This window comes from Anolis carolinensis, chromosome 1, assembly GCF_035594765.1.
Source record: "Anolis carolinensis isolate JA03-04 chromosome 1, rAnoCar3.1.pri, whole genome shotgun sequence".
Taxonomy (NCBI): domain Eukaryota; kingdom Metazoa; phylum Chordata; class Lepidosauria; order Squamata; family Dactyloidae; genus Anolis; species Anolis carolinensis.
This window is the reverse complement of record NC_085841.1, coordinates 260,807,697-260,819,992: the sequence shown is the minus strand read 5'-3', so window position 1 is coordinate 260,819,992 and position 12,296 is coordinate 260,807,697. Positions and strand designations below refer to the sequence as shown.

Sequence of the window (12,296 nt, the reverse complement as noted above, 5' to 3'; positions counted from 1 at the left end):
GCTCATTTAAGGGACAAGTTAATACAGTATCTGTATAACCTTCTTTGTAATGAGAATCTGCACTGCAGGTATGTATATAAGCCACCACTGTCAAAGAACTGACAGGTCAATTGTCTGGATTGTCACAGCTTGACAAATATGATCTGAAACATTTTATTCTATAAATTATCTTCTGATTCATGTTTCATTTTTGTTGCTTAGGATGTCATTTCAAATATCTATCTACTGAAACTATAAGCAGTCCCCAAGTTGCGAACAAGATAGGTTCTGTAGGTTTGTTCTTAAGTTGAATTTGTTTGTAAGTTGGAACAGATACATTTTTAAGTGTAACTCCAGCCAAATGTGTGTGTGTGTGTGTGTGTATATGTATATATGTATATATATATAGCCTTTGGATCGAATAGGGAAGGATTAACACGCCTGTAGAATTTGTTTTGCTGTCTGTGCCCCTGTTCAGAAGATTTTCACCTCCCTTGCTGTCCCTGTGAGAATTGGATTTTGAAATATTTGGCTTGTTTTGACAACAAAGATTGTCAAAGGAGTGAGTTTCCCTTCCGAAGGATAGGTTTCTCTCACTTCCTATTGTCTCACTCCCATTCCTAACTATGAGTCATTTTTAAGTCAGACATTTGTAACTTGGAGACTGCCTGTATATGAAGACAGAAAGTGGATTTTCACAGAGCCACTATATAAAACTGTTTGAAAGTAGTCAGATCAATGTTTCTTAAGCTGCTTGTTGTGAGGTGTTAGCAATTAACATGTTTCCCAGTGTGCTAAGGACATGTATTATATTTATGCCAAATAGTTACAATTATTTCTACCTAGGAAACTTTGTAGGGACTAGCAGATGATGGCTTGTGAACCAGCCTACCACCTTTTTGATCATCATCATTATTGCTGTCAACGTAACAACCACAGCCATCATCTTTATCCCATTTTCCTCCCAGTGTGGAACATGAGATGGCAAAAAATAAAATAAAACTGGGATTTACTGCTTGTATAAAGTGAAGCTGGAGAGCCAGTGTGGTGAAGCAATATGAATGTTGGGTTAGAACTTAGGGAGAGCAGGATTCAAATACCCACTCAGACATGGAGACTGGCTAGGTGGCCTTGGGCAAATCACACTTTCTCAGCCTCAGTGGAAGGCAATGGTAGACCCTTTCTGAACAAATCTTCTCAAGAAAACCCTATAATAGGGGCAACCTTAGGCTCACCAAAGCTCCCATTTATTTATTTATTTTCTTCTACAATTGTCTTGCAGGTATTACATGTTTGGTCACCGTAAGGTGTAGTATAGTGGTACAATTATTTTCTCTCCTTCCCCCATCTATTCTGTTGGTTTCTCATTTCCTGAATAGGAGACATTACAACTTTATAAAACAATTGTAATTCATACAACAGCATCATAAACTATAACTGTTTAAACAAATAGTAAGAAAAAACTAATGCAAAAAAAGATAACAACAAGGAGAAAACTTATTCTTAGACAAGTCCCTTGGTATTTGCTGGGACTGGCTCAAGGATTGCCCCATGATACCTAAATCTGTGGATGCGCAAGTCCCATTATATACAATGGTAAAGTAAAAAGATGCCAATTTCATAAAATAGCAAACTCAAGGTTTGATTTTTGGGGAAAGGTTTTTAAAAGTTTTTAAACTGTAGTTGATTAAATCCATGGAGGGCTGACTTTAAATTAAACATTTTGGGCATTTGCCATTATATTATACAATTCATGTTTGGCCTTAAGGAACTTCAAACACCCAGCGACAATGAAATGTGCAAATCATCAACTTTGTCCTGGAGTTAGCCTTCCACTTTACACAATATATCACAGCAGGGTGTGAGATGGCTGTTTCCTCAGAAGAGTAATGTTAGCATTCTCAGTGGTGGTGATAAATGAATATGCTGCAGATCACAGAGTCTCTGTCTCTCTGAAGTCCTTGACAGTTTTCCCATGATGTCAGGGATTTTGGATGCTGCCAAGCAGACAGGCTGAACTTCAGCAGGGGACTTGGATGCACTTCCAGAAACATGCAAGATGACAGAACCAATGTGGCATGGCTTTAGGCCAGCAAAACATTGTGATGCACAAAACCATTAGATTAGGTTTTACTCTAGTTTGCCAGGCAGATCATTCCTCACACAGATAGACTGCATTCTTGTTCTTAATCAAAGCCAACAGTCAGCAATTACCCAGGCCCATAGTGTGCTTTCCATGTCTTAAAACATAATTTTAGCGTAATGTAGACGTACAAGAAATTGACAGCATTGAACCAGAAGCCAGGCACAATTAGATGCCACGTTTGCTTGTTACACACTAACTGATGACAATTGTCCAGTAAAAGCCTCTCTCGAAAGTGGAACTCAGATTCTTTCACTCCCAATAGCTGTTTGCCAGGAATGTAAATAGGATTAAAGTGAAAGATGAAGTGGGTATGAAGTCCACTGATGGTACAAAGGCACAGACAGCTTCCTAATCCAGAGGAGCATAGAATCACGTAATCTTAAAGATGGAAAACACCACAGAAGCATCTAGTCCAATCCCTTTTCATTCAGGAATATACAACTGTATCATTCCTGAAATATGTCCATTCAATCTTTTCTTAAAGATTGCTAAAGAAGGGGAATCCACCACCTCCAAAACCATCTATTTCATTGCCAAACAGCTCTTAAAGAGGTTCTCCCTAATAATTAAATGGAATCTCTTTCCTGGTACGTAATTTGAATCCATTGATTCATGTTCTAGTCTCTGACGCATGAGAGAACAAGCTTCTTCATTTTCTACATGACATGCCTTCACACATTTAAAGATATCTGTTATGTCAGTCTTCACTTCCCCAAGCTAAACAGACCTGGCTATCTATGTCTTGTATTCTATTTTTGCCTCTTTTTAAATTTGGCTTTTAAAAGATTTTACAGAAACAAGCATATCTGACAAACAATTAATCTCAGATCCACCACAACAAGGTACTGACCGGATATTTCCTGGTTATCCAAATAACAAATCTCCAACTGATATGACAACTGGCCAACACACATTTTGGTGCCTCAAAGGTCAGACCTGTTTTTGGGTATACAGTATTTTACCTGCTAGTCCCTGGTATATTGAACCCATTGATGGAGGATATTGAAACTGGATTTTAACTTTTGTGGATTGTTTTGAATTGTATGTTCTTGTTTTATTATGTTTATTTTTTTTATTATGTTTACATTGTTGTATGGTCAACTGAATGTTTTGTTTTATGTTGGAAACTGCCCTGAGTCCTCCTGAGGGGATAGGGTGGTACAGTATATAAATAAAATTTATTATTATTATTATTATTTCAAAAATATCACCAGTTGTCCCCTATCAACTCTAGTTTTTGAAATTCCAAAACATATGACATACACCAGTCTTCCATTTGCTCACACATAGAAAACTATGATAACAGCATCTAAGAAACTAGAAATGATGTGGTCTAGTCTATCAAACACAATTTTCTGAATTAGTTTCCCAAATAACCCCAGGAACAGGCCTAAAAACCAACACCAAGAAGAAAAATTAAGCAAACATGAGAGAGAAGATAGCATTTTTGTTTGCAAAACTAACAAGCTTTTTGTTTGCATAACAAATAAAGCTTGTACCAAGTTTCATAGAATTTAGAGCATTGTACATAATGGGAATTGAGCATCTATGGATTTTTAAGATCCAAACCCCAGTGAATATCAAGGGCTCACTGTAACTGAACAGAGGTTATAAAAGAGAAAATATTAAATTCCCCAGTTATAATTATTATTATAATATTTATTTATACCCTGCTTTATCTTCCCCGAAGGGGATTCAAAGCAGCTTGACATAAAAACATTAGTGCAGCATTTAAAATATAAAAATATTAAAACAGAATTAAAGATAAACAGTATGAAAAAATTCACAGTTAAAACCATTCAAGGGCTGAGTAATGCTAATTCAAATTAATCACAAAGTGCTGAGGGAAACAACTGGCAGTCAAAGGTTGCTGTGAAGGCAATAAGGCATGCAGCCTGATTTTATGAATGCTTACTCAGAAGTAAATCTTAATGACTTCAAGTAATTATGCACTGGTTGCAATGGATACAGAGTTACAAGTATGACTGAGTAGGTCATATCAAGCAAAGGCCAAGCAAAAACCATTGCAACTACAGTATTTGAGTTACATTCCAGTGCACACCCCGGTATGATGAACAGTTGGGAGACTATGGATTACACATAATCTCTCAATTTAATCCTGGTGCAAGGATTAAAAGGGAGTGGGGAGTGGGAAGAGAACCATGACTTGATTCCTAACCAGAACTGGCCCAAAACCAGAACAATTGCTGAAGCATAAATTAAAGACCATAAATGTTCTGGTTTAAATCAATGCAAGAGGAGGATGTGATGCCATTGGGACCAACATCTCTTCTTGCTGCTTTTATCCATAGTGGAGAAGACAGATGTCTACATACATCTGAAAAGTCTTTAACTGGAAGATTACCTAAACATTTTACAGGAAAACATTAAAAAGAAAAAAAAATCCAATGCGCCTTTATTATCTGTCAAAACAGACTGAGAAAACTAAAGTCATAATGAATTATAAACAGAGGTGGAAATTTACAAATAACAGTAGAGCATAAATATGAGCCCCTGATGGCGCAGCAGGTTAAACCACTGAGCTGCTCAACTTGCTGATTGAAATGTTGGCGGTTCGAATCCAGGGAGCAGAGTGAGCTCCTGCTATTAGCCACAGCTTCTATCAACCTAGCTGTTCAAAAACATGCAAATGTGAGTAGATCAATAGGTACCACTTCTGTGGAAAGGTAACAGTGTTCCATGCAGTCATACTGGCCACATGACCTAGGTGGTGTCTATGGTCAACGCTGGCTCTTCGGCTTAGAAATGGAGATGAGCACCAACCCCCAGAGTTGGACACAACTAGATTTAATGTCAGGGGAAAACCTTTACCTTTACCTATAAATATGCAGTATTCATCTATGGAAGATTCTCTTTCAGCCAGAGCAATACTAGGATATTTTTCAGTCGGTATTTTATAAATTGTATATTCCCTGGGCTTGCTTGGAAATGCAAATCCTTTTGTGTAGCAAAGAGAAGGAACTGATCTGCTCATTTCTCTGTAAAACTCTCTCTCTCTCTCTCTCTCTCTCTCTCTCTCTCTCTCTCTCTCTCTCTCTCTCTCACACACACACACACACACACACACACACACACACACACTGCAAGCTTCCAGAACAGACAAGTCCCAGGAGAAGCCTATATTTCTCTCTAAGTAAGAGATAAACATTTCTTGTCTGAGGAAGGCAGAGGTTTGTAATAGAAAATACTTGAAAACATCTATGGACAGTCATTATAGTGGGGGTAAGAATGACTTGTCTGGATTTTGGAAGTAACATTCCAAAACCTTAAGTGTATACCGCAGTCATTTTAAGATTACACAAATGAAAAACACAAAAATCATCCCATCATCTTGAAGGAACATGTCATTTGGCATTTAAAGTGAAAGGAAATAGATGTGATAGCAAGGTGGAAGGTAATAAACAAGGCTGTAGGGGTTCAAACCCCCCCCCCCCCACCCAAAATTTTAACTGATTAACCAAATCCCCATGAGTGTCCACTGAAGTTTATTGATGGAGCCTGATTTATAAATTATTTTGCGTTATGGAACTACTCTTCATGATTCGCTAAAAAAAAGTTTCACACTCCCCCCCAAATAATAAATATAGCAAAATGTTTACTTGCTTTTGATGTATTTTAAAATATCATTATTAAGTACTGGGCATTTCTTAAATTTGATATATTCTAATGAAAGAACCAATACAGATGAACAATAGCCACCGATATTTTTCATAGGAGACACAACTTGCCTGTCTTCTTGAGATTTTTTTTTATAGAACTAAGATCACAAGGTCACGTCTAGACTCAGCTAAAGAAAGGATATTGAAATGAATTTTATTTCAAGCAGGACCTTCTACCTGAGTGCAATCTAATTCTCTTTAGACATGCTCTGGGCATATACAAGGATATTGAGTATGTTAGGGAAATCCACTCTTCTGCTTTTCCCTTACACATGTAAAAGTGCTTTTTAGGAGAGTGCTGTGAGGGCTAATATCATTCCCCAACTCTCCCTGCAGCTGCCCCACATGGCTATTCCACAAGCAAGGAGTTTCAGGGAAGCCATTGGGAGCTTCCAGACATCAATTTAATGTGGACGAAAATGGGGTTAACCCATTGTCGCCCACGATACTGTCCCCATGCCCATCACCCAAAAAAACAGAGTTTCCCAGTTGGGTATCCCCATGCCATCAAGGTAAGTACTGCAATGGGATGGTGCCACCCCACCCCCCCCCCCAAAAAAACCCCCCCCTTAAAATAAGTAAAAATGCACCAGGCTGCCATGCTGTCTATCTGGAGGCCTCCTAGCACATAGAAATGATGCGGCAGGAGGTGGGGGACCCAGGAGCGATCCCCCCCCTATTATGAAATCATAATACAATAACTGTAGAATGTAAAAGGGTTCAGTGCCTCGGGTATTTCTGGAGAGATCCTGCTGGCAGTCAGAGATACTAATGCTGGGACAAGTGGAGTAAAGTCCTACTGACCTGGTAAAAGGCGTATACAAACACACTTTGGGTGACAAGAATGGCTTCAAGCAATTGGAAGAGATAAGGGAAGCAGGGATAAAAGAATCCTCTATGAAGATGTGGGAGAAGTTGGCAGCAACAGGAGATAAAATGGGAGATATTTTATGTGATTCTATAGAAACAAAAAGGTAAACTGATGGCAATGAAAAATTCAGAACAATAAGCATGTAAATATGGGGGGGGGGGTACGGAATCTGGAAGGCATTTCTACCTATTCAAAACTTTTTTTCCTCAGGCCATATAAACTTTACTAATAAATGGAGATTGTTGGAAATTGCCCTGAACGTAACCTACAAGAGGATGTGACAGCAGCAGGATTTCCAAACTGCATGTCTGTAGCTACAGGAATTCAGAGACATGCTGTTTGCAAGCTTTTTGTTTAGGTGACATAACTCAATAGCCATTAATCATATCCACCCTGACAAATGGGTCTAATCTTCTTTGAAGCTATTTTGCCTAGTGGCTTTACATTTCATGAACTCTTAATCATAAGAAAATCAGAATAAAGGATTGGAAAGACTTGAGATTGAAACCACCAACTAAGCAGCAGATGAGACAAAAGCAGCAGCTTAAAAAAAACACTGAAATCAATGGCTCGTCAAAATTGCAGTAGTGTGTGTTGTATTCAACAATTTCTTTTGTGTCCTGTTAATCTCTGGTGATCATCAAACTGGTTTTGCCCTTTTCCAAAAGCCTCCATAAAATCCTGCAAAATCTGTTCTGTCCGTGATATTAGCAGAACGGGAGAGGGGGTGGTGGTGGTGAGTATATGTACTACATGCAGTGATAGCTCTAATGCACCATTTTCTGCTCTTGGGGAAAAGCTCTTATGTGTCTCTTCCAGTCTATAAATATGGTTAAAGCAAAAGAGATGCGTTCTCTAGCATCTACTCAAAGATAATGGCTGAAATGAGTCAGGAACAAAAGGAAACAAGTCTCTTCCGCCACTATCCCCTCCTCCAGTTGTCTGCCCTTGACAAAATCCTGTGTCTTCTTGTTGAGTTGAAAGTGAAGAGCCCTGTGTGTGGGATTCAGTGAACAAAACATGCTTTGAGAACAGGAAGTTCCAAAAGAAGAGCATAGCTCAGTGGAAAAGTAGACATTTGCAGATGGCATCCAGAAAGGATGGACTACTCATTGTTGACCTGGAGAAAATAACTTTTTTGTACTACAATTTCCATCATTCCCTCAGCCAGAGGAATCATGGGAGCTATAGTCCAAACAGATAACTGTCCCCAGCTTTGCTTATTAACAGCACAGGACTATACATATTTAATGGGATGTAAGTCCCGCCACCCTATATGGTGGGGTTCCTCCTTTGGTGAGTGTATTTAGGGCTGCAACTTAAATAAACCAATTTTCACTCATTTTGCAAATCTTGTTTTCAGTCCCTGCTTATCAGTCTGGAAGTAAGCCAGTTTGTTGACATGGGCAAATAAAGAACAAACGATCATGGCTCATTGCCCGAGCGTAAGAGCAAATGAGAAATATGATTTTGCAATATGTCTTTCAACTGAGCAGAAGAACAAGCTGTCTCTTCTGGACCCAGTAGGATTAGAAGTAGAGAAAATGCTCCCTTTTAAAAACAATAAAAACCACTCATTTCTCAAGCATACTAATTGTCCTTCTGTCTTCCTCATCCAGGCTCCCAAATGCTCCTTTCTTCTGCCAAGTTCATATTTGGCCAGAAATGCGATTCATACAAATTACTCTGCCTGCAATGCTCTATTCCAGTTTAAGGGCATGACTATTTTCAACAAAGGAAGAGGGTAGCCATAAAAACACTAGTCAATCAGAGGGGCAAGATGCTGATAGGACTGCAAGTATTACAGACTTGGCAGCAAATCACCTTAACAGAAGTTGTAATTCAGAATCTGGAAGGCCACATTAAATGACATGGTGGGCCAGGTTCAACCTGTGGGCCTTGAGGTTGTCACACATGCCTCAGAGTCACCCAAAATAAAAAATGACTTGAAGGCACACAACAACAACAACAACAACAACAACAACAACAACAACAACAACAACAACAACAGCTGAGCATTATGCATAAGTATTGTTTGGCAGAAGCAATTTTCTAAGCTACTCTTTCCACAATACTTTGGCTCTGAGGATCCTTAGACCCTGGCATTTCAGAAATCTCTGGCTCTATACAAAGGTGGTCTGTGGCAGAAAGCTGATATGCAATTATATCAGGAGAGCTTTCCACTCCACCAGTTCTGACCAGAACAACAATTCTCAGTCATATAGTTCAGGAAAGGAAACTATTTAAAGTTTTGCTAAGAAAGTGGTGTATAATTTTCCTTTTCGTAAGCTGGGCAAAAGCTATGAGAATAATCAGCCAACCTGACACTAGCAAGGTGTCACACAAGAGTTGCTGTTTCATTTTTTGTAATGATTTCTAATAGACCCAGGAAATGTAGAATACAAGATTTGACCGGGCAGCTCTAAAACTATACCTGTGTATAGAATCACAGGTTTGTGACATCAAAACGACTATACCAAACCTGAATTAATTTTAAAGAGTACCAAACACTAATTTTAACACTGGAGGTGTAGAACAGCTATGCAGCACATTGCTATTCACTTAAACAATACATTTGTTTTTATTTATAAAATATAGTGATCATTTCTATATGTAAATAATACCCAAAGCAATGTATAATTTTAAAAAGACAAACAGATGTCCTATTAAAAGCAGTTAACATACAATTCTAGCAAGATCTAGTTAAAACAAGCTAAGCTTTATATGCTGGCCAGAAATAAAAGCTTAATAAAGATAAGCAGCAACTTCAGAGGCTATTTATACCTTAAATATGTTCCAAGCGTAAAATGTTCCAGGGCGTGGTGTAAATTGATGTTAAATTATTCAACAATAAAGTTTACAGCCTATCATAAAGTTCTGTATCAATATGATTTGTGGCATAAGTGTGGATGTCCCCTTTGTTAGAGCGAATATGCTTTTGCACCAATTTCGTAGAGATCAACATTTACAAAATCTATTGGGGCAATCAAGGAATGCATAACTGGAACAGAGGAAGAGCAAGATGAGTATTAGAGATGCTTGATGCTGTTATACTGGTAGGTTTTCAACCATTACATATACATTGCACAATCCCTGGAGTACAGGCAGCCACATGAAGACAGACTCAGCTGTAAGGAACTACAGACCAACACAACATTAGAAATTTACCCAGACTTTATAATCAATTCTAAAAAGTGTCCAAAAGGCAAAATAAATCTTTCTCTTGATCCCATTACTTAGTTGTACAATTATGGTAAGAACTATGCTCCCATGATTGGAAAACACAATGAAATCAGCTAGAACTTGTGTAATGAACAGTTAATTGTTAATCCTTGGTGAAACTGGTTAGTCCTTGTATCATGCCAAAATGAAAATAGTGGAGAAACTCACCCTAGAAATGCCAACAATTTGTTCATCCGGGAGTAAACTTATGCGCACAAAACAGGACTCAAAGTTGATATCTTCCTTCTCCATGAGATCCTTCCCTTGCAGCAGTGTCACATGCAAGGTGTTGGAATGTACATTGTATTCCATGTTGACTTCCACTTGTCCAACTGTGAATTCTTGGCCAAAGTTATTCCCAATAGAGGAGATGGAACTGAGGGAGTCAGTGGAAATAGACTTTTTCAGGGGACCATAGGGAGCCAAATCAAGCTCTTTATGCATCAGCTCCAAAGTGCCTAACTCATTGATGTTTTCAAAGGTGTCATCCATTTTCAGGCTTGGCTTGCGAACAGGAGATGTCCTGTCTCCTGCCTTTCGGAAGTTGTTTGCAGCTCTCTGTGAAGACAAAAGAAAATCCCATCAATTCTCATGATTATCTTCAATTTCAAAACATTTACTTGTGTGTATACAATGTGTCACTTTGGAAGCCTCAAAAGTCTAATAGCAAATTCATAAAAATACCCATTGTTCTCTCTGGTCTACAAAAAAATACTAATTTGGGGTGGAAGGGTTCAAATGCAAGGGAAAATTGAAGGAAATTAAGTAAAACTTGTAGATTATGTGTAACTAAATTAGGAATACCTGAAATCAAGATGTGTAAAGATTTAAGCAGTATGATTTCTATTCAGAGGGTGCTAGAAACACTTGCTGCGTCTTACCAGGTCCATGGTGGTTGTTACTATTTAAAACATGCATAATGATTGAAATTGGATTCCCTTTTTGTGGGTGAGCAGGTCAAGGAGCCATGCTTGCCTGCTACAAAGCAACTAAGAATCCCGTGACACGTTAAAGATGAAACAGTTTTATTTGGCGCAAACCTTTGTGGACTGCAGCCATGCATTTGAAGAAGTGGGCTGGAGTCCACAAAAATCTATGCCAATTAAAAATGAGCTGGAATTCACTTGGGAACCTACTTATTTATTACAGAAATTAACACCTGTAAGAAATAGAATTGAGCAGGTTCACAATGTGTGTATTTATCGCTGCTATATAGGAGAGTCAACAAAAAGTGACTGTTGCACATTGGAGTCAATGGACAACAGAGTCCATTACACAATGGGATCGATGCACAATGCTATCCAATGCACAATGGGACTGGTGGTCATCAGGACACTCTTGTCTATGTCCCATTATATGCCTTCACAATTCACTAACAGGGTTTCTTAATGTCTTTGCTATCTAGCTAAGTATGCATAAAGTTATGTAATCTAGAGACCTCAACAGAGAATTCCAGCTTCTGTTTTTAAGACGCTACTTCCATCTCTTTATGTATGCACATGTACATGCTTCTGTAAGCTAGCTCAGAGAACACTGAAAACTGATATTAAGAGTCTTGTGCCATGGGATATAACCAATGGACTGTTATACAATCTTTCAGCAGTGTGAAACCTTGCGATTCTTTTCTGAAGACACGGGTCTGTTGTTTCAGCTACAGGGCACCAAGAAAGAAGTGGTTCTAGAACTGAATATCTTTTCATTCATTTTTCTTTGTTAACATATTTCTACATTTTCCTTATCATTTTGGATAGATCTATTTTACAGTCTAAATATCTATTTTATTTCTTACATTTCTTAATTGCACACAAGGTTCAGTTAATGACCTTTATATATGTACACTCTGTTTTAGAGGAAGTTAGTTATGATTTGTAATAAAAAGTAGATGTACTCAGGAATTCGGGGGGGGGGGGGGGGGACAAATGAACAAGAGAAAAAGTTTATTTTTCTACCCTGAACAGCCTACGTACAATACTTTTAAAAATGTGGATGAAATTGTTGAGAGTCAAGATGCTTAAGCATGCATTTCTAAGAAACATCTTACATAAACTTCCCCAATACATCTAGGTTTGTGGTGGGAAAAGTGAGACCCATGCCCTGAATGTGTTACTGGACTACATTTTTCTCCCCCAAACCATGCAGAAAGCCCTCATTTCCATAAACCTGAAATACCTCTTTTCCTCATAGCACCTCTCAAAATGGCAAAAAGAGGTGACGTAATGACACTTCTGATTGCCATTTTGAGAGTGATAGAAGATGAAACCCACTTTTTGAGCTTACTGTGGAAGGACCAACCTCTGACCCTTCACACAGTTGCTCACAATGATCTAGTCAAACACTGTCAGTCAATACTGAATGGAATTGACTGTCTATAACATTTCAAGCAAGATTCTTTCCCAGT

General features: G+C 38.4%; 1 protein-coding gene across 2 annotated transcripts in view; it reads right to left on the bottom strand.

Moving 5' to 3' along the window:
* Nucleotides 1-12,296, bottom strand: part of syt12 (synaptotagmin 12) — a 72,450-nt gene that overhangs the window by 29,843 nt on the left and 30,311 nt on the right. For both annotated transcript variants that reach the window (XM_003214791.4, XM_062967524.1), the window contains one exon: nucleotides 10,067-10,456. In XM_003214791.4, coding sequence (XP_003214839.1) covers nucleotides 10,067-10,456 — 390 coding nt within the window. The remainder of the gene's footprint in view (nucleotides 1-10,066; nucleotides 10,457-12,296) is intronic.